The sequence below is a fragment of the Rattus norvegicus genome, chromosome 20 (assembly GCF_021556685.1).
Source record: "Rattus norvegicus strain SHRSP/BbbUtx chromosome 20, alternate assembly SHRSP_T2T, whole genome shotgun sequence".
In the NCBI taxonomy this organism is placed as follows: domain Eukaryota; kingdom Metazoa; phylum Chordata; class Mammalia; order Rodentia; family Muridae; genus Rattus; species Rattus norvegicus.
The window spans coordinates 15,185,425-15,209,554 of record NC_141553.1 but is presented as its reverse complement, the minus strand read 5'-3'; the positions used below and the strand labels follow the sequence as shown (position 1 = coordinate 15,209,554).

Sequence of the window (24,130 nt, the reverse complement as noted above, 5' to 3'; positions counted from 1 at the left end):
TTGGGCTATCCCAATCAAAATCAAAGCCTAGAAAACAGGTTGGTTTCTTGTGCCTGATGATGGAGTTTGTGTTAACCTTGGTTCATGTGAGGACTTCCAGTCACATTGGAAGTCACTCTAAGATATACACAGTCAATACACACATATACTTATATGGATTGGGCACAATCTCCCGTGACTATAAAATGATTTGATTCCTGAAGGCTTTACCGAAGGACCATGGTATTATTTGTCCTTCCGTGCCCCTTACTGAATGAACTTCCTTCCCTCTTTCCTCCCCAGGGAAGTTGTGTGTTGTTGTCCTGTGTCTAGCTCATCTGACTCAATAAAATCCGTTTTACCTGCTAACTTCATTTTTCTTTACAGCTCAATAGTATCCCATTGTGGATATGTACCACATTTTGTTAGTATCTGACTGAGAATTTTTGCGTGTATGTCTATCAAGGATATCAGTCTGTCATTTTGTTCGGTTGTGTGTCTTTACCTCCTATGAGTATTAGGGCAAATTACTGGCTGCGTGGAAGGACTATGGCTGTGCCTTTCTGTTTTCCATTCTTTCTCTCTTTTCTTTTTATTTCAATGTTTAGAGTTTAAAAATTGGTTGTAGGTCTTCTGTGAAAGCAAATAGAATTCTGCTGTGAGTTCATCTAAATGTAGATGTTTGGTTTGGGTTGGGAGGGAATTGTCATTGTTGCTTGGGATTTTTTTTCTTTTGTTTTTTGTTGTTGTTGTTGTTGTTGCTGTTGCTGTTTATTTGTTTTGTTTTGTTTTTCCCAAAGTCTTTTTACACTATTTAACTCCCCCTCTTTTTATGTGTCTGTTTAGATTGTTGGTCTTTTCTTGGTCTAACTTGGTAATTTGAATGAAACAATCCACTAATGCCCTTATATTAGACTTGCCACCTTACTGAGGTACAGGTTCTCCAAGTATTCCTTTATAATATTCTGAATTCCTTTGGTGTCTGTCATAATGTTTCCCTATTCACTTCTGCTAATTAGGGTCTTCTCTTTCCTTTCTTTGGTTAGTCGGGTTGAGGGTCTGCCAACCTTGTTTGTCGTCTCAAAAAACTAGTTCTTCATGTTGTTGATTTTCTTTGTTTCAATTTCATTCATTCATGCCTGGAATTTTATTGTTTCTTGCCATCGGCTGGGCTTTGGTTTGATTAGTTTTTGTTTTTCCAAATTCCTATGTTGCCTCATTGAATCATTCATTTGTGCTCCTTCTGAATTTTTTTTAAAGGTAGGAATTCAGAGGTATAAATATCCCTCTCAAACTACTTTTGACATATCCCAGGGATATTGTTCTTGTTACTGTGGTCGTGTTTTCGGTTGTGTTTAGTTTCAGGATTATTTTTGTTTCTTTCCTGATTTCTTCTCCAATCCATTTATGATTTAGTAACAGGATGCTTCGCCTCTACCTATACTTAAGGGGCTGTGGCTTGGTATTGACCTTTGGTATTGACTTTTTCAGTTTCATTGTAGAATGTTTTGGGGAAGTATATATGGAACTATTTCTGGTTTTCTCTATTTCCTATGTGTGTTTTCTGGTCTATTTTAGGGAAGTGTCCATTTGCAGCTGAGTAGAGTGTGTATTCTTTGATGTTGGCTAGAGTGTTCTGTAGACTTACGTTTGGTCCATTTGATGTAAGATGCCATTTAATTCTGAGGTTTTGCTGTATGTTTTGTTCACTTGACATATCTATTGGAGAAAGTGAGCCTTAGAACCTACTCAACCTACTGTTGTTGAGTGTCTGTTAATCTGTGTCTTTAATTCCATTACTATACTTCTTATGAGATTGGTTGCACTTCTGGGTATTTGTGTTATTTCTGCAATTTGACCTGGGCACGGGACAAGTCATGTGGACCTTTTTTTCTTTTTGGTTGTGTTTTTGATGTGCTACTGTGGGGCAGTGGGCAGCAAAAGGCACCCTGATTCCTGGTTGAGACAGGTTGAATCCCCGGGGGACCCTAAACGGGATGGCAGGTGCATTTCCATTCTCACAGAATATCAGGGTATCACATAGCTGTGCTCACCCCCCCATAAACCCCTGTAGAGAGGTTTGAGACAGATCAGTCATAGAGGACAACCCCCCAAACTCCTCCTCCATAGTTGAGGATGTGACCACAGTTCACCTAGGCTCAAGACAGATCAGTCATAGAAACAGGACCACACCCCTGAATATATAGAAGAACTATTAACTGTCGTGTTCAGAATTAAAGGTGTGCAGGAATTATTCCATCATCTGAGAGATTCTGTCATAAGAGATCTGCTCTCCCTGAAATCGCCGCCAGAAGCTCCCCTGCACCCTTTTCCGGCTAGTCAGTCTCCTCCTGGCTCAGTCCAGCTGGGCAACCAAAGTGGCGGTGCAAAGGGGAAGGACCAGCAGCTGGGGCCAGCGAACACTGTCCCCCTCCCTGCCCGAGTTCTCTTTCCACCTCGCCCGAACCCACACAGCTAGCCGGGCGAGAGATCTCCATGAGGAGCACTCAAGTGCCAGAGCCCTACATGCTACTTTGGATTTCCTTAGTTTAACCCAGTGCATAAGATGAGGAACCTAACCTAAGCCATGGGAAGCCAGTGCATGCGCTCTTTAGCTGCTCCAGGCCAAGATGGCTTCCAATCCAGGAGTCTGAAGCTATGTCTGTGGGTGCAGAGATTGAAGGCAAAGGGAAGATGGGAGAGGAAAGGTATGTCTCTCCCAGACAACTATGGCTCAAAGGCTACTGATCTCAAAGGCTATTGTGCGTGGAGATGGTCACAGACAGAGGCAACATGGAGGAGGATGGAGGAAAATGGAAAAGGGAGAAGTACGCTGTGCAGGCAGAGCAGAACCGGGAACAAGGAGGGTTCAGGGGATCCTTGGGAACTGGGCTTCTGAGTTTGCAGATCACGGTGGGATGGAGGAGCAGGGGTGCCAGCGGAAAGAAGAGACTTACCAGGCAAACGATGCTCAAATGAAGAGTCTCTGGAATTAGATTCCAAATAGATGATGGTAGACTGGAGAAGGGCCAGGAGAGGGAAGGAAGCTACTTACCCAGAAAAGGGGTGCAGAGGGCCGGTCCGCCCCACACTTTGCTGCCTTAGACTCGCTCTCATGCTGCATGCAATCGTCTTTACAGTTCACTGACTGACTTTTTTTTCACATTTTGTGATGATTCGTTAATGGTTTTGTTGTTTAAAATGTCCATTAACTGTTGTGATCATATGCCTTCCTGTGCTCCCCCCAGCAAAATAACCCAGAATAGGGCTCATAGAGAAAATGTGGATGTCACATCTGATTCATCCAGGCATGGCTTTGTGTCGCTACCGTGTTAGTGAATCAAAGCCGCAACGTTAGATTTCTTTGTAGAGAAGCACATAGAAAAGATTTTATAATGGCTAGCTGAATGAAAGCGTGTGAGCAGAGGCTGACAGCCTGCTCCTATATTCCTTGGGGCTTCAAAGTTGCCGTCCATTATTCGGCATTCATGGAAATGTTATGCAACCTAAGAACCACATATAGAAATAGCAACTGTACGAAACTATAAATCAAACAGCGAACGCGATTATTCTCTGGGGGAAATCAAGGGAGATTAGTGAAAGCAAATATTCTCTTTGAGACTCTTGTTAAAAATCAATTTAGGTTGGCAAGAGGAAATGTATCCCATGTGATGGTAGCACAATAAATAGAATAAGTAATATTCTGTTTATTCTTAATGCTTCTTACTGTTCATTAAATAAGGCGATGGCTTCATGTATTAGTCAGGGTTCTCTAGAATCACAGAACTTAGGGGATGCCTCTCTATATTGAGGGAATTTATTGTGAGGACTTACAGTCTGTAGTCCAACTACCCCAACAATGGTCAGCTGTGAATGGGAAGTCCAAGAGTCTAGTAGTTGTTCAGTCCCACGAGGTTAGTTGTTTGAACTGGTCTTCTGAGGAAGTAGGTTCCAACAGATGTGCTGGCAAGGAAGTGCAAGCAGGGGAAGAAGAGTGAGTCTTCCTTCTTCCTATGGCCTTATGTGGGTCTCTAGTAGAAGGTGTGGCCCAGATTAACGGTGTGTGCCACCATGCCTGGATCTGGGACTTGCTTTGTCCCGAACTGACTCTGAATTCAGAGCTCTCCTGGCCTCTGTCTACTGGGATTAAAGGCGAGGACCACCTTGCCTGGACCTAAGCTTTTCATGGCCACTATGCCTCCAGATTTCCATGCCAAGATCCAGGTCCAAAACTTGTGTCTCCCAGCCTCAAGATCTGGATCACAGGCGTGCTCTCCAATTCTGGATTGTAGTTCATTCCAGATATAGTCAAGTTTGACAACCAGGAAGAGTCATGACATTTAACATTTCAGAAAAAATAGCTTTACAAGTCAAAACAGTCTCTCATCCCCTCAAACACAGAGAAACAATGATATTTTAATTGAATAAATAACATATGCGTTAACCCAACCGTACCTATTGATGTACTCCTGCCTGAGTTTTACACACATGAACTACTGCACAGCATTTCGACCAGCCTGAACTCGCCTGCCTCTCGGGGCATTTATCACTTATTTACGCCAGAAACCTTTTCACCGTCGAATCTTTGTAAACTGTTTTGCTTTCTGGGCAGTGATTTTCTATAGCTTTTGATTTCCAATTAATCTATATAGTTTATGACCCTTTGGCTAACTGTGTAAATGATTTGTGGGGCGAGATACGACTGGCATAAATAAGCGAAACCCTCAGGCGTCTATCCAGGCTGGCCCTTCAAAAACCAAATTGAAAGGTAACATATTGAACTATAAAAAGATATGGAACATTCCAGAACATTCCTATCTGTGTAGAAGATGTGCTGCCAAGCTCCTATTACCACGAAGGTGAGTATAAACTGTGTGAGGGCAGGGGGTCTTGAGGATTCTTACACACCCTCAACATACTCAGGAGTTTACAAAGGCGCAGCATGTATGCCTCAGAAAGGAAAGTTCACAGGAGGATATGGCGTATGTGCACAGGCATGCGTAAAGACATGCAAGCATATATCTTCAGTGCAGACATAAATCATGGATATATGCTTATGCACACATGCATGCACACAGGTACAGACACACACCCACTACATACCTAAGTATGAAAGTCCAAATATTCAAGCATATTTCTGGCGGGAAAAAACACAAGGAAATTAAATGAAATATTTAAATCTATTAACCTTACATTTGTCTTTTTCTTCTTTTCATGTGTACTCATGTAGTGTGCATGTGAGCATGTGTGCATATTCTGTGTGTTTGTGTGTGTGTGTGTGCGCACGCGCACGCGCGCGTGCGCGTGCAAATAAATGTGCCTGTAAAGGCCTGAGACTGGAGTCTACAACCTTCCTGGATTGGTCTCTACATTGTCATCGTCTTCTTCCTCCTCCTCCTCCTCCTCTTTTTCTTCCTCTTCCTCCTCTTTTTCTTCCTCCTCCTCCTCCTTTTCTTCTTCCTTCTCCTTCTTCTTCTTTACTAGGTATTTTTAAATTTACATTTCAAATGTCCCTTTTCCGGGTTTCCCCTCCAGAAACCCACTATGCCATTTCCCTTCCCCCTGTTTCAGTAAGGGTGTTCCCCCACCCACCCACTCCCTCCCACCTCCCCACCCTGACATTCCCCTACCCTGGGGCATCTAGCCTTGACAGGACCAAGGGCCTCTCCTCCCACTGATGCCTGACAAGGCCATCCTCTGCTATATATGCAATGGAGCCATAGGTCCATCCCAGTGTACTCTTGAGATGGTGCTTTTATCTCTGGGGGTCTGGTTGGTTGATATTGTTCTTCTTATGGGGTTGCGAACACATTCAGCTCCTTCAGTTCTTTTTCTAAATCCTCCATTGGAACACTATTCTCAATTCAATGGGTGGCTGCAAACATCTGCCTCTGTATTTGTCAGGTTCTGGCAGAGCCTCTCAGGAGACAGCTATATCAGGATCCTGTCAGCATGCACTTCTTGGCATCCGCACTATTGTCTATGTTTGGTGGCTGTATAGGGATGTATCCCCAGGTGGGGCAGTCTCTGCATGGTCTTTCCTTCAGTCTCTGCTCCACAGTTTATCTCCATATTTCCTCCTGTGAGTATGTGTGTTCCCCCTTCTAAGAAGGACTGAAGCATCTACACTTTGGTCTTTCTTCTTCTTGAGCTCCATGTGGTCTGTGAATTATATCTTGGGTATTCTGAGCTTTTGGGCTAATAGCCACTTATCAGTGAATGCATACCATGTGTGTTCTTTTGCGATTGGGTTACCTCACTCAGGATGATAGTCTTTAAGGCAGACTCTCTTAATCAAACCCGGGGCCACTTAGACTCTTTCTCTAGTCAGCTTGTTGTTGAGATTCCCCCCCCCCTTCTGCTTTCCAGGCCTGGAATTACAGCCCCTGCCACACTTGCAGGGCATTTACCTGGACTCTGGGTACCCAGAACCCAGTCTTCTTGCTTGAGTGGCAAGCCCTTTAACAGTCAAATCCTCTCACTTGCCCTGAAGTCCATGAGTTTGCTTTTGAAATTGTTCATCTTCCTACCTTAATCCTTTAACGCAAATATTGCTCTGCTATCGGCATCAAACACACTCTAATATTGGCTGGACAGGTCTGTCATCAACAGATCATGAAGAGCTGCACTATTATTGCAAATGTACACGCACACACATGTGCCCATTAGCGTGCTGTCGTGGTACAAATGAGCAGGAGCCATCCAAACATGTTTGCTATAAACACACAGCTTTGCAACAGAGCAAAGCTCACCCATCTGTACGAACGCCGAGCTGATCACATGGCCATGCCTGAGCCTGCTCCTCCTCCTCCACACGGTAAACATTCCAGAAGCTGGAGATCAATTGAATTCTTACTAGAATTATAAGAGGAAACCGTAGCACGAAGGGGAAGATATGGCAAAATCGTCTGTCACACTACGGCTTGCAATTTAGTTTTCAAGGATTTAAATCCCCTTCTCACCGAATCTCGTGTATCCATTAATGCAGTTATACTACCTTCTCTCTGTTGGGGCAACAAAGCCATTGTCCCCCATCCTTTTCGTCTCAGAAATATAAACTAATACAACTTCTTGTCCAATGGTAGTGCCACTTGGAGTCTCTAAAACAAGTGACAAGAATGACCCAATGTAATCTGTCATGAATTGAAATCATGAAAATCATAAATAAGGAACATTAAGTCTCTTGGGATGCCTTTACCATTTCAAGAATAAATGAATGTCTTTCTCTTTCGGGTAGTTGAAGGCTAGTCTTTTGGGACTCTTTTCACTGAGAGAAATAATAAAGGAAGGACTAATGCTGAAGGAGTAGATCTAAGTATCATGGCTACTTGTTAACGCATTGTTCACATACATTACCAACCCTGGCTTCTGTGACTCTGGAATTATTTCATATTTCAAAATGAAACCCCAACCTCAATTTAAATCCTAGCCTGTGAATAACTTTATACATTAAAGTTTTTTTTTTTAACCTAAGAAAACAGATGCCTTTTTCTCCACAGGTGCTAAGAGGCTAATGGATGCAAAATGGTCCACAGGTGCTGGCTCAACGAACTTTCTCTTTATCAGATCGCGGTCTTGAAATTGTAAACTTCAGACATTTGAGGACTCTTGTGTGAGGACTGGATAGATTTACCTATTTATTTCCAGGACCACGAGTCTGATTTGAGCAGCTCACCTGTCTTCCTGGGCTTAATGAAGAGATGTTTTTTGTAAATTAGAAAACTTATATGGATGATAAAAGAACAGACAATTTTCCTTCCATGTTCTTTCCAGCTCACTCCGGTCGGCACCACAATATTCACGGGGTTTGCGGGAGACAACGGAGCCACAGACATAGACGATGGCCCTAACGGACAGATAGAATACGTCATTCAGTACAACCCAGAAGATCCGGTACGTACTCACAGCGGTGATTGTTGTGAGACATGTAATAGATATTTGCTTTACCTGATGCAGTTATTAAATTATCCCCAAAGTTATACTGTTTTTAATACTCATGATTCTTCCACTAAAGCTTATTTTGGAGGTAGATATAATGTTCCATTTGCTCTTGTTGTTGTTTTACTAAATTTCCATTATTCCGAACTCTAGAACCTTTTAAATAAGTCCTTTTCAATCTTCCTACCACTGTGACCCTTCAACATACTTACTTATGTTATGGCGACCCTAGCCAGAAGACTATTTCAGTTGGCTCTTCGTAACTGTAATTTTGCCACCATTATGGATGGCAGCATAGATTTCTGATATGGAAAATATCTGATATGGGATCCCAGAGGAGTTGAGACCCACAACTTGAGAGGCACTCGATGAATTGCTCCAGACAGCAAAAAGCAACACAAGACAACATGAGGCACCAGCTTCGACCGCACAAAGATAATCGTATTGCTGCCATTACACCGGGCAGACAGGATGTGTGTTTCTAGTCTAGAATAGCCATAATCCCTAGCCCATGCCAATATGGACCCTATACCAAACAGGAAAGAGCTTCCGCCAATGGCCTCTGTAGTTTTCAACTAGAGGATATCTCTGTTGGCTTTCGAATGGCCATAAAACAATTTATTTCTAGTGACTTATAGTACAAAGTCAAAATTCTTCAACTGAAAACTAAGCAGGATTCGTATGAGCTCACAGAGACTGAAATGGCAAGGACCAGGCCTGCGTGGGTCTGGATCGGTACCTCTGAGTATGTTATGGCTTTTTGCTTGGTGTTTTTGTGGGACTCCTAATAGTGGGAGTGGGAGTGGGTGTGTCTCTGACTCTCTTGCCTGCGCTCAGAACTCCTTTCCTGCCATTGGGCGGCCTTGTCAAGCCTCCATATGAGGGATTTTGCCTTGTCTTATTGTATCTTGTTTTGGGTTGTTGTCTCTTAGAGGCCTACTCTTTTCTGAAGGGAAATGAAGGGTGAGTGGATTTGGGGGCGAGCAGAGGCGATAGTGGTAGAGCTAGGAAGAGTAGAGGGAGGGGAAACTGTGATCAAGATATGCTGAATAAGATAATCTATTTTCAATTTGAAAATCTTCAAATAAACAGATAATAAATAAAACTCCAACCAGAGTCCTATCTTTTTTACTTCACAACTCCCAAGGCATTATCTAGAAGATAACGGTTTCCCCTAAACAGAGTAAGACCTACTTCTTTTTTTTCCCCTTCTTTATTAAAGTGGGTGTTTCTTATTTACATTTCTTTTTTTTTTTTTTTTTGGTTCTTTTTTTCGGGAGCTGGGGACCGAACCCAGGGCCTTGCGCTTGCTAGGCAAGCGCTCTACCATTGAGCTAAATCCCCAACCCCCTCTTATTTACATTTCAAATGTTATTCCCTTTCCCGGTTTCCAGGCCAACATACCCCAACTCCTCCCCCTCCCCTTCGATATGGGTGTTCCCCTCCCCATCCTCCCCCCATTACCGCCCTCCCCCCAACAATCCCGTTCACTGAGGGTTCAGTCTTGGCAGGACCAAGGGCTTCCCCTTCCACTGGTGCCCTTTCTAGGCTATTCATTGCTACCTATGCAGTTGGAGCCCAGGGTCAGTCCATGCATAGCCTTTGGGTAGTGGCTTAGTCCCTGGAAGCAATGGTTGGTTGGCATTGTTGTTGCAACAAACCAAGACCTAGTTCTTGGTGAACTTTCTGATGTCACACTTCTCGTTCATAATGGTATTGAATATATACAGTGCAGTGCAGTTAATGTAGCACCCCCATGGCTCAGCCCTGCACTCCAGGCGTAGCTTCATACAAACAAGAAGAAATAGGAATAAATCCTAGAGCTTGAGGGTTGTGGAATCACATTCCAGCCCAGCTGTCATCGATTACGAAAAGGAAACCATGACTCTCACAGCATGTATATATCTTTGCATTTTTAAAAGTCCAGAAATTAGAATATACAGTATAATTTCCCCTTCCCTTTTCTTTCCCCACCCTCTTCTCTCTCAAATTCATGCTCCCTTTTTAATTGTTGCTACACATGCATCCAAACACAACAAACAGATATACATATATATCTATCTTCCTAAATATGATTACAACCTGCTCAGTCTGTATAATGTTGTTTGTATGTATATGACTCCAGAACTGACCAGTTGGTATTGGAGAACTGATTGGGGGCGTCTTCCCTCAGGTCAGGTAGTTCAGGAGAGAAAACCAGGTCCCGAGGTGAGGTGTCTGCCTGGTGTGTTTCAGAAGAGTGACTTTTCACTGTGAACCAATGAGAGGGCTACTGATGACCTCTGTTGCAACTCGGAAAACAAGAGTTAAAAATAAGATCTTAAGAGCATAGCGAGGTCAATAGAAGGCTTTTGGAATGTGGAGTTTGTCTCATTTCCTCCTGAAAAGAAACCTCTGAGTGCAGGAGAGGAAGCCAAGCGAGCCTTGCGATGATCAGTCACTGTGAAGTGTTGCTCGAGAAATGATGTAAGGAAGAAGAAGCTGACCAGTCAAGGGTGAGAGCCACACTTTCTCTTCAGCAGCAGGAAGACCAGTGACCACATGCACCTTGCATTTCCAAACCGTTTGCTGCTTCCCTCTGTGGAGTTTCCTAAATAACTCTGTGTGCTTAACTGTCAGCCTTCCTCTAGTCCTTCAGGTCATGCCATGAAAAAACAATGCGGCCAGTGCAGAACAGCCAACCAATGACTTGTTTTAGAGAAATATTAATTGCGTTGCAAAAAAAGAGAACAATCCAAGGTTTGGCTGTGGCCCGAGATGGCCGTGAGTTGGGAGCAGCCCTTCAGGGTTCTGTGAAGTTGAGTGGGTTCCTTCCTCACAGGGAAAATCTCTGCTTTCCAGGGATAAGCTCTTCTGTTACCAAAATCAATTATGTGCCTCTTAGAACCCACAAATGGGTAAGGCATTCAGCTACTCCTTCTCAAAATTACAAGGAAACCTGAATTTCACCATTGGCATCAATACTACTGTAGACAACTACAGAAGACGCCTGAACTGAGGTCTTGTTGTTGGAGCAAAAAAGGAAAAAAAAAATGATATCGAGAAACTCTGTACTTGATAGACTAGGTTAACCAGTGTGTGTGTGTGTGTGTGTGTGTGTGTGTGTGTGTGTGTGTGTGTGTATGTGTGCTTATGTGCTTGCCTATGTGTATCTGTGTGTGTATGTATATATGTCTGTGTGTGCCTGCATTTGAGTATCTGTATTTGCATGTTAGTGTGTATTTGTATGTCTGTGTGTATGACTGTGCCTATGTGTGTGTCTGCATATGTGACCGTGTGTGTGTGTGTGTGTGCCTGTGTGTGTGTGCATGTCTGTGTGTCTGTGTGTACCTGCATATGTGTGTGTGCATGTCTGTGTGTCTGTGTGTGTGCCTACATGTGTATGTCTGTGTGTATCTGTATATGTGCCTGTGTGTGTCTTTGTGTGTGTCCCTGTGAGTGTGTCTGTGTGTGTCTGCATGTGCATGTTTGTGTGTACATGTATGTCTGTGTGTGTCTGTGTGTGCATGCATGTTTGTCTGTACATGTGTGTATATGTGTCTGTGTGTCTGTGTGTGTGCCTGTGTGTGTATCTATATGTGTGCCTACCTGTGTGTGTGTGCATGTATGTGTATGTGTGTATATATGTATAGGTATGAGTATGCCTTGGTGCATATATGGAAATTGGGAGAGCATCTTGGGTGTGGACTCTCATCTCCCACCATATCTAAAGCAAGTGTCTTATTCACCATTGTGTACATGAGAAAGCTAACCTTGAAGCTCCAAGAAATTTTGTCTCTGCCTCCTATCGTACTGTAGGCCCATAGAGTTTACAAGCCTATGCTGCTGCATCTGGTTTTACATGGGTGCTAGGGATTTGAACTTAGGTCCTCATGCTTTAGGTCCTTTGCTTAGGGCAAGCATTTTACTCACTGAACAATCTCCCAGGATCCCCAGGGCTTACTGTAGGTAATCAACCTTTAGTCACCCTTGACATTTAGCGTTGACTTTGGCTTCCGCTGTATTCTGCCGTGAGATCTGTGACAGAGGTGCCTGGCAATTGTTGATTTTCTGCTGCTGTGAGCCTTCTGGTGATTAATAAATTTCATCACAACGTTCTGTTTATTTCTAAATGTCCAGATAACTATAATTTCAAATTAATATCATGCTAAACAGCACAGGATAAAAATAACAGGCTGCCTTGTCTTCTTCCATGTGATGTTTCCAATCAGATGCTTAATCCTTTAATCAGATATTTGTGAAATGGAACCCAATTACACACACTCACTCACACACACACACACATACACATACTCACACACTCACACACACACTCACACACACATACACACTCACACACTCATACACATTCACATACACATACACACACTCACACACACATACACACACATACACACTCACACACATTCACATACACATACACACACACTCACACACTCACACACACATACACACACACTCACACACACACTCACACTCACACACACACATACACACTCACACACATTCACATACACATACACACACACATACACACACATACACACTCACACACATTCACATACACATACACACACACTCACACACTCACACACACATACACACACTCACACACACACTCACACTCACACATACATACACACTCACACACATTCACATACACATACACACACACTCACACACACACACTCACACACACATACACACACATACACACTCACACACATTCACATACACATACACACACACTCACACACACACACTCACACACACACATTCACACACACATACACACACACTCACACACATTCACACACATATACACACACATTCACACACACATACACACACACACATTCACACACACACACATACACACACACACACACACACACACACACACACACTCACAGATTTGCCCTTGCAGCCACTTAAGCAATTTTGAGCAAATGTGGACATACTATGAAGTTTCACGTAAAACTATGATTTCCTCTGCCTTCCTGAGAAATGTGTGAGTTTCAATATGACAGTAATCTTCTGGTGTTGGACTGCGACCACTCCCATCCCTGAGGTACTACGTGTGTACCTACCTCCTGCCTGGATTCCATTGCTTCCCATCTCATATCAGTTTCTCCGTCCTGCAGATGTGGAGTGGAGTGGAGCACTGTGTAGTGGAGTAACACAAGTCATTGAATCATGCAACCACTTAGTCACTTTAACTGGTGCTTCTGATGAGAGAAGTGGGCACACATTTAGCTGTGTGTGCAGCTTGTGCTATGTCCTTTTTTCTTTATATATACTTTCAGAATTTTTTTTCCTTTTAATTTCAGGGGTTTTTATTCCATTTCATTTCCATGCTTAATGACGTAGCATTGGCAGACCAGGTGTTCCTTCCTTTCTTTAGCGTTAACTTCTTTTAGGACCATTGTTTATAATGGCTGTGGCTGTAGATCACCCCTAAGTTAAATCAGTCATTGTCTGTTTAACACACCACTTTCTCTGACGTCCCTCTGTCCCTCCCTCCTCTGAGCTTCTGCTTACAGGAATGTCTGGCATTTGATGTTTTTCCGTGGGTTCATGGGCTCTGATCATCCACTTAGAGTGTATTTTCATCTTTTATTTACAAACCGTATATCATCTATTGATCCGTGTTCAAGGCTGCTTCATTTTCAGGCAGTTCCACTCTGCTGTTAAACCTCTTCTGTGATCTGTTTTTATATGTATACACAATCCATGTATTGTACTCTTCGAGTCTAAATGCTCTGTATCTCACAGGCCTTAACTTCTTTGCAAACGATACAAAGAAATATTTTCTTCTATTTTATTCGTTGTGTGCATTGTGTGCATTTAGCACAGGGATAGCTATCATTGGCAGTTTAGATAATTGAGTGCTTTCTTTGTGTGGTTAATTTAACACTGCTTATTTGATTCTCCCCCCCTTAAAACGGGCTCACATCTTCTCGGCCAAGGCAGGTTGCTATGGAGTCCATCCTGAGCACAGTGAGGGTGACACTCTTGACACTCCTCATGCTTTTGTACTCCAACTGCAAGTTTTCTTTTGAGCACAGCTCCTAATCCCATTCAGTGTGCACTTTTCTTGCTTTGCAGGCAGAGAGCTGTATGTAAGCGGGGCTTAGCCTCAACTCAAACTTTCTCCTTCTCTCTTTAGCTTCTTTTCAGTATTTTCTTCCCCACCTTTATCAGATTTTGTGGTCTTGAAATCTGAACCATCATGTTTCTGTTTACAAAGACTCCGGGGTCTCTTTCAGACTTGAAGTGTCTCCATGAAATTCTGCATTTCTGATACCAGCCTTCCATAAGATAATTGCGAAATATAGAAAATCTCTCCCTCTCTCCCTTCCTCCCTCCCTCCCCAACTTCCTCCTTCCCTCTTCCTCCCCCTGTCCCTCTCCCCTTATCTCTCTTTCCTTTTGAATAGTCTGGCTCTATTTCTCTCCCCAGTTAATGGAGATGTATTCACATCAACTGAGAAAAGCAAACACCAAATGGGATTAGGAGCTGTGCTCAAAAGGAAGCTTGCAGTTAGAGTTGAAATAATAGGAGTAGAACCAAGAGTGTCTGTACAGTATCAGACTCACTGTGCTCAGGACAGAATCCATAATGACCTGCCATGGCTGAGAACTGAGCCCCTTTTAAAGGGAGAATCAAATAAGTGGTATTATATTAAACCCCACAAAGTATGTATTCAATGACGATTGGGTCGCATCGGAGTTATGATTTTAGTCAATGAGTATTTCTCCTTGGGTTTTCTTTTGGACCCACCCTGGCTTTCCTTTAAAAAACAAAATAGTACAATAGCAGCCATGACTGCTTCTTTTAAAGTCTGAACAACACAGAGCATCCCAGCCTCCTTTTGACCTATCCAAATCCATTGTCAATCTGCCCTGACTTGCTGTGAGCTACGGTGTCACAACTATTATTGTAGGTAAAGACCTTGGATCTCCAAAGCTGCCCTGGACTGTGTCTTCTGATAGAATTAAACTTATTAAAGACGTTGGGCTTTGAGATGCTTGCTCACCACTTTCTATAGAAGAGAAAGGACGATGATGCTTTGATTAGAAGATGGTATACCAGGGTACCAGCATGCCATGATGTAGCCAGCAGGCCATAAAGTAAGGATGCAGTGTGATGTTCATTATGTTCAATATTGACCTAATGTAGATGTCTACCAATGACTAGAGCAGCTGTAATCACCAATCCTCAGGCAAGTATGAGCAGCAACAGGCTCTTTTCCTCTAATGATGATAGATAGTCACAGACCCAGCAGCCTCAAGCAGGACATTTTGATTTTTCTCTTTGTGCCTATCTTTCTGTACCTCTACTCTGCCCTTTGGCTTGGGTTCCTCCAAGACTGCAATCACAGAACTAGGGAGAACACTTTCCGCATGGAGACCTGACTCAGAATGACCTTCGTCCAAAGAAACCAAAATTCCCGTCAGCATTTTTCCAACTCTTTGGTTATTTATATTTCTATTGACATTTTGACATTTAAGAGTTTTTAAACTCTTTTCTGTTTTCTGATATATCTTCCTTTTCCCTTATAACTTTGGATATTTTTCCATCAAATCATTTCTCCGTTGCCTTTCCTCCTACGGTGACCTGTGAGTGTAAGGGTGGACATTTAGAATACAGTTAGAAAGAATAATGGTCTAATAAATGGTGGTAGTAACTTCTCCTCTAAGAGTCAGGACCTCACTAGCCTGGGTAGTTGGTTAGTTTTTAGTATGAGGCATGATTTTCCTCCTATCATGTGGCCCTTAAATCCATTAGACAGTGTTGACTACTGCCAACATACATTGCTGCTATTGTACCTTTGGATATATATATATATATATATATATATATATATATATATATATATATATTCATTCTTTCTATAAAGAAAGTATTCATTAGTATTAGCCAACAGTTTTATTGTGTTATAGATGGGCCATGTGGGAATGTGGGAACTGGGCACATTCACACTCAGTTTACAGTGCTTGAGAAAGGCCAAAGTGGACATCAGACTTCAGTTTCTGGCATTTACCATCCTGACAGTCATAGAACTTTGATGACCCAATCAATTCCAACACACATAGTTAAGAGTTTACTTGAGAAACAGTGACAGGAGTCAGTCAGCACTTGTCTGTATACAGATTCTTTGCTCAGAGGTTTGGTCCAATTAGTATTCATTCTTTCTATAAAGGAGCAGATTATATCACCTACTCAAATTCAAGTCAGTCCCTTTTGCGTGGACAAAGGTTGTCCCACCTTGCTAAGGCTTTTTCTTTTTCGCAGAGAATTTCTTCAGGGACAGTCTTCAGGGAAACTTCTCAACCATGACACAAGCCTAGAGACTGATAATAGCTGAAGCCTTTCATAGTAAGGGATGACAGAGAGAGACTGACCAGAGACTGAATAGGAAATGGTTGCTAGCATTCCTTGGGACTAGATGATAGAGTCAGCTGACCCAGTGTGGGCAAATGGGGAAAACCAGGAAAATCATATGGATGAGTAGGGAGAGGAGGAGAGGAAAGGGTGAGGTCAAAGTATGGACAAGCCCTTAAAACATTTGTAAGGTTTGTAAGAAAAAGCTTCTGAGAGACAGGAGCCCTTTACAGCCCTTTAATTGCTGGCCCTAACAGACACACCTGTGCCTAGTTGCTCTTGGATGACAAGGGGACCTAAGTGCATGTGTGTGTTCCTGTCTTTATGCAGGCTAACCATCCGTATTTCTAACACATAAATACAAATGGGGAGATAACAAATGATTTTTCTAAGTGGTACACAGCTATGAGAACTGCACACAATCCATTATTTATATGTAGAAAGACTAATGGTTAGAGCTTTCAACAGGGAACTGAGGACGCATCTGTCTGTATGGAGACCTCAATTCAGCTGCTGTGACATCTATGTTCAAGGGGTCATCACTAGGAACAGAGTTTCTGGAATAGCAGACATTATCACCCTCCCTTCTGGCAGGAGTGTGTGTACATGGGCTGGGAAGTCTACCTGCCCTGCCAGCTGTCTTTGATACCCTCCTAATGAGGTGCCATATTTATTTGACCTGTTTTAAATGGAGGCCAACCTCTCTGGTCTGATAACTGTCAAGTTACTGAAGTATCAGGGACTTGTGCACGTACCCCTCTGAATTCTGGGTTTTGAGAAAATGGATATCAGTAGATTTTTCTATTCTTTTTTTTTTCGGAGCTGGGGACCAAACCTAGGGCCTAGATATTCAACATGATTTCCTTGTTTAGTATAGAGTAGGGGCAGGGGGTAAACATTGAAGTTTCCAATACTGAGAATAGAAATGATTTGCATTTACAAAAAGCTGTGGGAGAGGCAATGGCTTTGCCTCACAAATGTAATCCTGTTTTGGATTGGGTGTTTCTCTGTCTCCAGAGTCCTTTGTTTGTAGACCAAACCTCTGAGCAAAGAATCTGTATACAGACAAGTGCTGACTGACTCCTGTCCCTGTTTCTCAAGTAAACTCTTAACCATGTGTGTTGGAATTGATTGGGTCATCAAAGTTCCACGACTGTCAGGATGGTAAATGCCAGAAACTGAAGTCTGATGTTCACTTTGGCCTTTCTCAAGCACTGTAAACTGAGTGTGAATGTGCCCAGTTCCCACATGGCCCATCTACAACACAATAAAACTGCTGGCTTACAAGATCTAATCCTAATTAAAGTATTTATTTAGAGTTGATTTAGTCAAATATAATTCTAAGTGGAAGGTTGAAACAGAAAGAATATTCCAAGTACACAGTCTACATTTTGTTTCTAAAGCTTTTTATTGGAATTCTGACTTTTAGAAAACAAATATGCATTCAAAAATGACTTGCTTAATTAAACAATTAATAACATCAATATAGAAGTTCTTCGGCCATTCAGAAGTAGCTTGATTACAAAGCGTACACTTTCCCTTTGGTTTTTGAAATGTGAGAATTTATAAAACAAATGAAAACCAAAATCTCATATATGTGATAGCTATAGATACATTGATAGGAATTAAATTCAATGGAAAAGTACTTTTAAGGGCAATAATGTGGCTACTAACGTCATTGTAATAATTCTGCAAATGTTTAATGAAAGCTGTTAATAACAACCCAGGAAAAGAGTACAGATATGATTAGGTTGTGTTGATAGAAATAGAGAGGAAAAGTTGCTGTCTCAGTCGCAGACCTTGCAGAATGTGGGAGGGTTTCTTTGAGGAAAAAGAGAACAATGTAACATTGCATCAATGTCTTAATCTGCAATTAGATGACCAAGGTTTCAGAGTAGGGTATCAGAAATTTAACTATGCAGAGAAACAAGGGATTTATTGCTCAGACCATTTTAAAAGAACAGGAGCAGATGGCAAGTGTAGGCAGCCACAGTCCCCATGGAAGTTGCACAGACCACAGTCCACCCACAGAGACAGAAACCGGCAAGGGACACAAGGCTTCTAGGTATGGACGTTAGACAGCAGAATTTAAGTGGCCCCACCCCATCTCTCAAAGAGGGAGGAGGGAGGAGCGACAAACATCTGGAAATGTCTAAAACCTCACGGAGCATCCGGGCTCTTTGCATTTTGCCCTCTGACTTTGTCAATGTGTCAGCCACCTCTCGGTAGATTCAATAAAGGTCACTAATTGACTATGGAGGTTCAGGTCTCATCCTGTGACCACCCGAAACCAGGAGATGGACTCTGCTTCCTTGTTATTTGTTTTCTAAGTAAGAGAACTCCTTCTGCATGCCCAGGATTGGACAACATGAGAAACTAAAACAAAATCATTGATTAAAAAGGAGATGGCACTGCCTTGGTTGGGTTGAATCGGGCGAGACTTATTCTAGTTACAGGCATCACCTCCCTTTAAGCACAAACACTCAAAACAGCTAAGCTCACTTTGAATTCTGGGATGAGAAGACTATAGGTCACGTATCTGACTCTGTGTGTGTGTGTGTGTGTGTAGTATGATTGTGTGTTTATATGTATATGTGTGTATGCATATATGTATGTATATATATGCAATTGTGTGTATGTATATGTGTATATGTGTGTGAATATGTGTATGTATTGAGTGTGAGGGTATATTTTGCACATATATATCTATATATATGTATGATGTGTGCATATGTGTGCAAGTGTGAATGTATTATATATATATGTGCAGGTATATATGTGTAGATGTTTATGTGTGTATATGCATATGCATTATATGTATGTATATATGTTTACACATGTATGTTGTATGTGTATATGCATGTGTATTTCTGTGTGCTAGCACGTATTTACTAAAGAAAACAGTTTCTCTAGCTAATGAGTCTTTGGAGTGAATAAACTTTATACTGACACATTAATAAGTTTCCAGCATAAATTGCAATATTAGTAAGACTTTTCCCATCATAACTTAATACACACTTAGATTAGGTCATGCAGCAGTGAATTATGAAATCTCCTTTGCAGAGCTGAGGGGGAGATCTTTCCTGCCTCCCTCCTGTTCTTCCTCCTAGTGGACCTCATCCTCTTTCTCCCCTTCCTTTCCAAACTAACTAACCCTTCCCTTGCTCATGTGTGACCTTCCCCCGAGGAACCTATTTATAGTCAGTAATAACAGGCCAAGGACATGCCCAACAAATGACTGTACTCTAGCCCCACTTGGTGAATCCATTAGGGGAATAAATAGGTGAGGGGTTATTTATGGGAGATTGCCTGACTGGAGCAGCGGCATCTCCGAAATATCGTGCAAAGCAGCATGGGTGGGAACTAAAGAAACCAGAAAGCAGGAGCTGGGTTCCCAACCTGCAGGAGCTACACCATGGCTGGGGCTCCTTTCCCACTAAATATTTACTGCTTAGGTCCATTCTGTAGGCCTGTTTGACTTGTAAATGTCCTTTGGGCTTCCTGAGCCCTGGGAGGCTCACTGTCCCTGCAGAAGCTGGCTATTAATCTATATGAAAGAAAGTGCCCAACACTGAGTCACAAAGCAAGCCCCAAAGGATCCTTAGCAAATGTGGAAATAGAGGAATTCAGTGCCGTTCCCAAGGCAAGAGTTGATCTTTCTCCACAGTGACACAAAAAGAAGAGTCGCACAAGACTTAAGGCTAAGACCATGACCTGAGCAGTTCACCTCTCCCAGGACTTAAATGGACTTAACTCTGAGGGCTGACTAACAGGACAGATTCTGGAAATTTCTCAGAGATTGTCCTTTCCTCTCTAGGTCTCCAGGAGAGGCTCAGTTGCAAAGTCTAAAACATTAGCCCACATCCCAGACTGTTTTATTTATTTCAATTGTTTTACAATTGCATGTTTTTACTTTCGTTTTTGTTTTGTTGCTTTTTTGTCTGTTTGTCTTTTATTTTCTTTCTTTCTTTTTTTTTTAAATACATATACATGTGAGTCAGAAGACCCCTAAGGGACTCAGTTCTCTCTTTCCATCATGTGGGTTCCAGGGATCAAAGTTAGGTCCTGAGGCTTGACTGGATAGCAGAACCTTAGCCTCTGAGTCATCTTCTTAACCTTTTCTTTGAATCTTTTTGCTACAGTGTGTGTGTGTGTGTGTGTGTGTGTGTGTGTGTGTGTGTGTGTGTGTGTGTGTGTGTTTCCACCATGATGCATGTGTGGAAACAAATGAGTGCCTTGAGAAAATCAGTGTTCTTCTACCATAATGTGGATCGTATGAGTTCAGGTAACCCATCTCCTATCTCTGCTCCCCAGACAAGGCTACAAGCATTTACCTGACAAGTCCTCTCCCTAGCTCCCATTTTAGTTTATATTAATATACCCTTTTGGCTAGAGAGATGGTTCAGTGGTTAAAAGCACGGGCTGGTCTTCCCAAGGTCCTGAGTTCAATTCTGTACAGGTATAAGGTGGCTCATAGCTATCTCTAATGTTAGTTGATGTCATCTTCGGGCATGCAGGTATACATGCAGATAGAGTACTGCATAAAATAAATATAAAATATAAATATATAATATATAAATATAAAATAATCAAGTAATCTTTAAAAAAAGGGATAATTTAAAGAACAATGTATCCTTTCTTTTAAGTTAGAAAACATACTTAATATAGAATAAATACTAGGGTGTTGAAAGGTGATAGTCAGAAGAAATTATAAATTGGAAATGTTTGAACTCTTTTGTGCAAAGTCAAATGGTAAAGATAACGAGATAATAAGGTAAGGTTTATTTCATGTGTGTATTCTTGGTTAATAACCAGTGTAGGTCTATGGGTGAACATCTCTAATAGTACATTTAAAAAAAGCACTATGAAAAAATCATTTTGAGAGGACTACAGTGAAACTCACTGATAACCATCAGTCACTTTGACAGAAAAGAATGCCAAGTCTGAAGTGAACGCACATGCTTTATTCTCCAAACATAAGCTACTAACCACAATGCTGGAGAGGATTGAGCCACAGTATTAAGATACACTGTTCATACGCGCACTGTTCATACTGGTCTGACATGTCTATTTAACACTTACAGACATCCAATGACACCTTCGAAATTCCACTCATGTTGACTGGCAACGTGGTGCTGAGGAAAAGACTCAACTACGAGGATAAGACTCGCTACTACGTCATCATCCAAGCTAATGTGAGTTCTTGCTTTCTCTTCCCTTCTGCTCTGGAGCTTATAATGCAGAGTGTGCCTCTGCGCAGGCGTGGTGGTCTTGTGACTACTGCCACATTATTAGCCAAGCTAAAATCTGCGCTTGCCTTTTCTTACCTTGAGTTCTGGAGATTATAATGCCAAGTGCGCCTCTGCGCAGGTGTGGTGGCTTTAACTTTGAGTGAGATTGGGGTTGGGTTTCCTTGTCCTTGACGGATATAGTCTATTCCTAGATGGAGGAAGGGTGTTTGGGTGTTGCTTCTCTTTTTTTCTGTTCTTCTTCACCATAAAAGATACCCTCTAAGTATACTAACCACACCCCCACAACTGATCTCTGCCATACTGAGATATTCCTTCAAGCACTATCTACAAAATAGGTACAGCGGTGTCACCTTGACGCAGTTTAAAAATGTATCTTTCTGGATCCCACCTCCGAAGTTTGTAATCATAATCCGAGAGTGGGACCAGAAGGCCGTATCAGTGGTTAGGAGTGTTTGGATCTGGGCAGCTGTACCAGGCAGCTCTCCAGCTCCTGCCTTTTGGTTACCTCACCCCATTCCCCACCCCCGCCAGCAAACACACATCAGAGGATGGATGGAAAGTATCTTCATCTCATGGAGAGGTAGAGCCATGTCTGTGACCTCACTAGCTTCTCTTTCCTGGTTATATGCGCAGTGCACGTTAATTTAAACCCCACTGGTTTCCTGTCACTAGTTCCTAGAACATTTTGTAGTAAAAATAGGAGGATCCTTGGTAAGTGGTTAAAAGAAAGGTGTACTCATGGTTTGTCTTCAGAATAGTATGCATACGTGTGGAACTGTAATACAATATATTTCTGATATGAATAAAACTTAACCATTGGTGACTATATCAAATGAACATAATACACTTTAAAAAAAAAGATTATAGGCCCCAGTTCTAAAATGCTTTAAACTAGGGCAGTGTTGCTGCTCTTTGCATTTTTGGGTTAATCCTGGGTTGAATTTTAATGTCTCACTTAGGGCTGTCTCCTTCTTGCTTGGTTAGAAGCATCCCCAGGTTCCACTGTGGTTGCAGGGAACTGACTGGGGCAAAGTCTCGGGGTCACTTTACCTATGCTGTATTTTCTGCTACTGTAAACACCTAATAATAATGACACAGTAATTAATCTATTGCCTGTAAGTGGGTCTGATAGGTGTTTCCAGCCATTGCCTGAGCTACTTTAATAATGAGGATTTAAATGTTAGACATCTATTCCAAAGACCTTGTGACAGAGTCAAAAAATAAATAAATAAACGTAAATATTTGAAGCTATGGTTTGTAAATGGAGTAGACATGCTAATGAGTTAGATGTGAGCCTCTTGTCAAAGGTTATTCTCTTTGAGATTTTACTAGACACGTACCTTCTTTTGGAAAAAAAAAAAACCAAAGTTAGTTTTTCATCGTGACGTTTGGTAATGATTTATTCGGAAACTGGGTTGCATTGTGTTCCGGTGGCGTCCCACGACCATGTCATTCTGAATGTTTGTGAGGAATAAGTATTGAAACCCTGTATACTATCCTAAGGAGATAAATGATATGCATTAGATACATAAGATACATCAGAGGCATAAGATAGGGAAGATACATAATATGTATAAGTTGCATTAGATACATAAGATGCAGAAGATGCTAAGCTACTCTGTTGCTCACCCACAAGCAGGGATAGGAACTCTTTTCACGCCAGTCCCATTCAGGTCAGTAGTCATGGTGAGCTTTTCTTCCTCTTTTGTTTTGTTTCTCCCTGAGTTTGTGTTAGTGCTACAGGACATGAAAACTTGGTAGTTGTCTGAAAAGAGGAAGGCAATAAGAATATAGAGGCTGGGGAAAAATTCAGCTTTCCACATTGCATAAGATTTCCAGAGAATGTGTGGACCTGGTCCCCGGAAGACAGGGGATTGGAAATACTTTTAATTTAAGGTCACACTTCTCATTTAAGGTACGGTCTTCACACTGGTTTATTTTGTTTCGTTTTTACCTTCATTCTGGTCTTTATTACTTTATAAGACTTTTGTCTTCAATGTATATTATATGTTAAAAATAAATATATTTTTTTTTAGATTTCCCAGGGGTGGGGATTTGGTTCAGTGGTAGAGCGCTTGCCTAGCAACCGCAAGGCCCTGGGTTCGGTCCTCAGTTCCGAAAAAAAGAAAAAAAAAAGTAGATTTCCCACTTGTCAGCTAGTGATAACTTATACATACATTTAATACATTTGGCTAAACCTAAAAATTGTTAAATGACTCATTTTTAACAAGAGCAATTAAAGCTTTTGATTAGAAAAATAGAGAAACAAACTGATTGTGCTTCTGGGTAATTTAGGTCAGTTTTAGGGTAGAAATGCAAAGACCAAATAGTAGTGACCCTGGTTCTTTGTCAGTAGTCAGAAAGGGCCTTGCTCCTGTCAACAGGTCTGTCATGGTCAAAGACTAGAAGTTCTATATGGGAAGTCTAATTATTGCATATGTTCCCCCTAAATCATTATATCTACCACTAACACCTGCGAAGGCATGGTGGAACTTGAGAGTCACCGGGGTATCTCATGGATAGGCCACCTGAGTGAACCATCTCACCCGCTTCTCAACACCCTATCTCAGTCA

At 41.9% G+C, this 24,130-nt stretch overlaps 1 protein-coding gene across 6 annotated transcripts in view; it reads left to right on the top strand.

Annotated features, from left to right (window-relative positions):
• Pcdh15 (protocadherin related 15) overlaps window positions 1–24,130 on the top strand; it is an 827,095-nt gene that overhangs the window by 388,662 nt on the left and 414,303 nt on the right. For all 6 annotated transcript variants that reach the window (XM_087598371.1, XM_087598373.1, XM_087598372.1 and 3 more), the window contains 2 exons: window positions 7,753–7,872; window positions 21,390–21,500. In XM_087598371.1, the coding sequence (XP_087454497.1) occupies window positions 7,753–7,872; window positions 21,390–21,500 (231 nt within the window). The remainder of the gene's footprint in view (window positions 1–7,752; window positions 7,873–21,389; window positions 21,501–24,130) is intronic.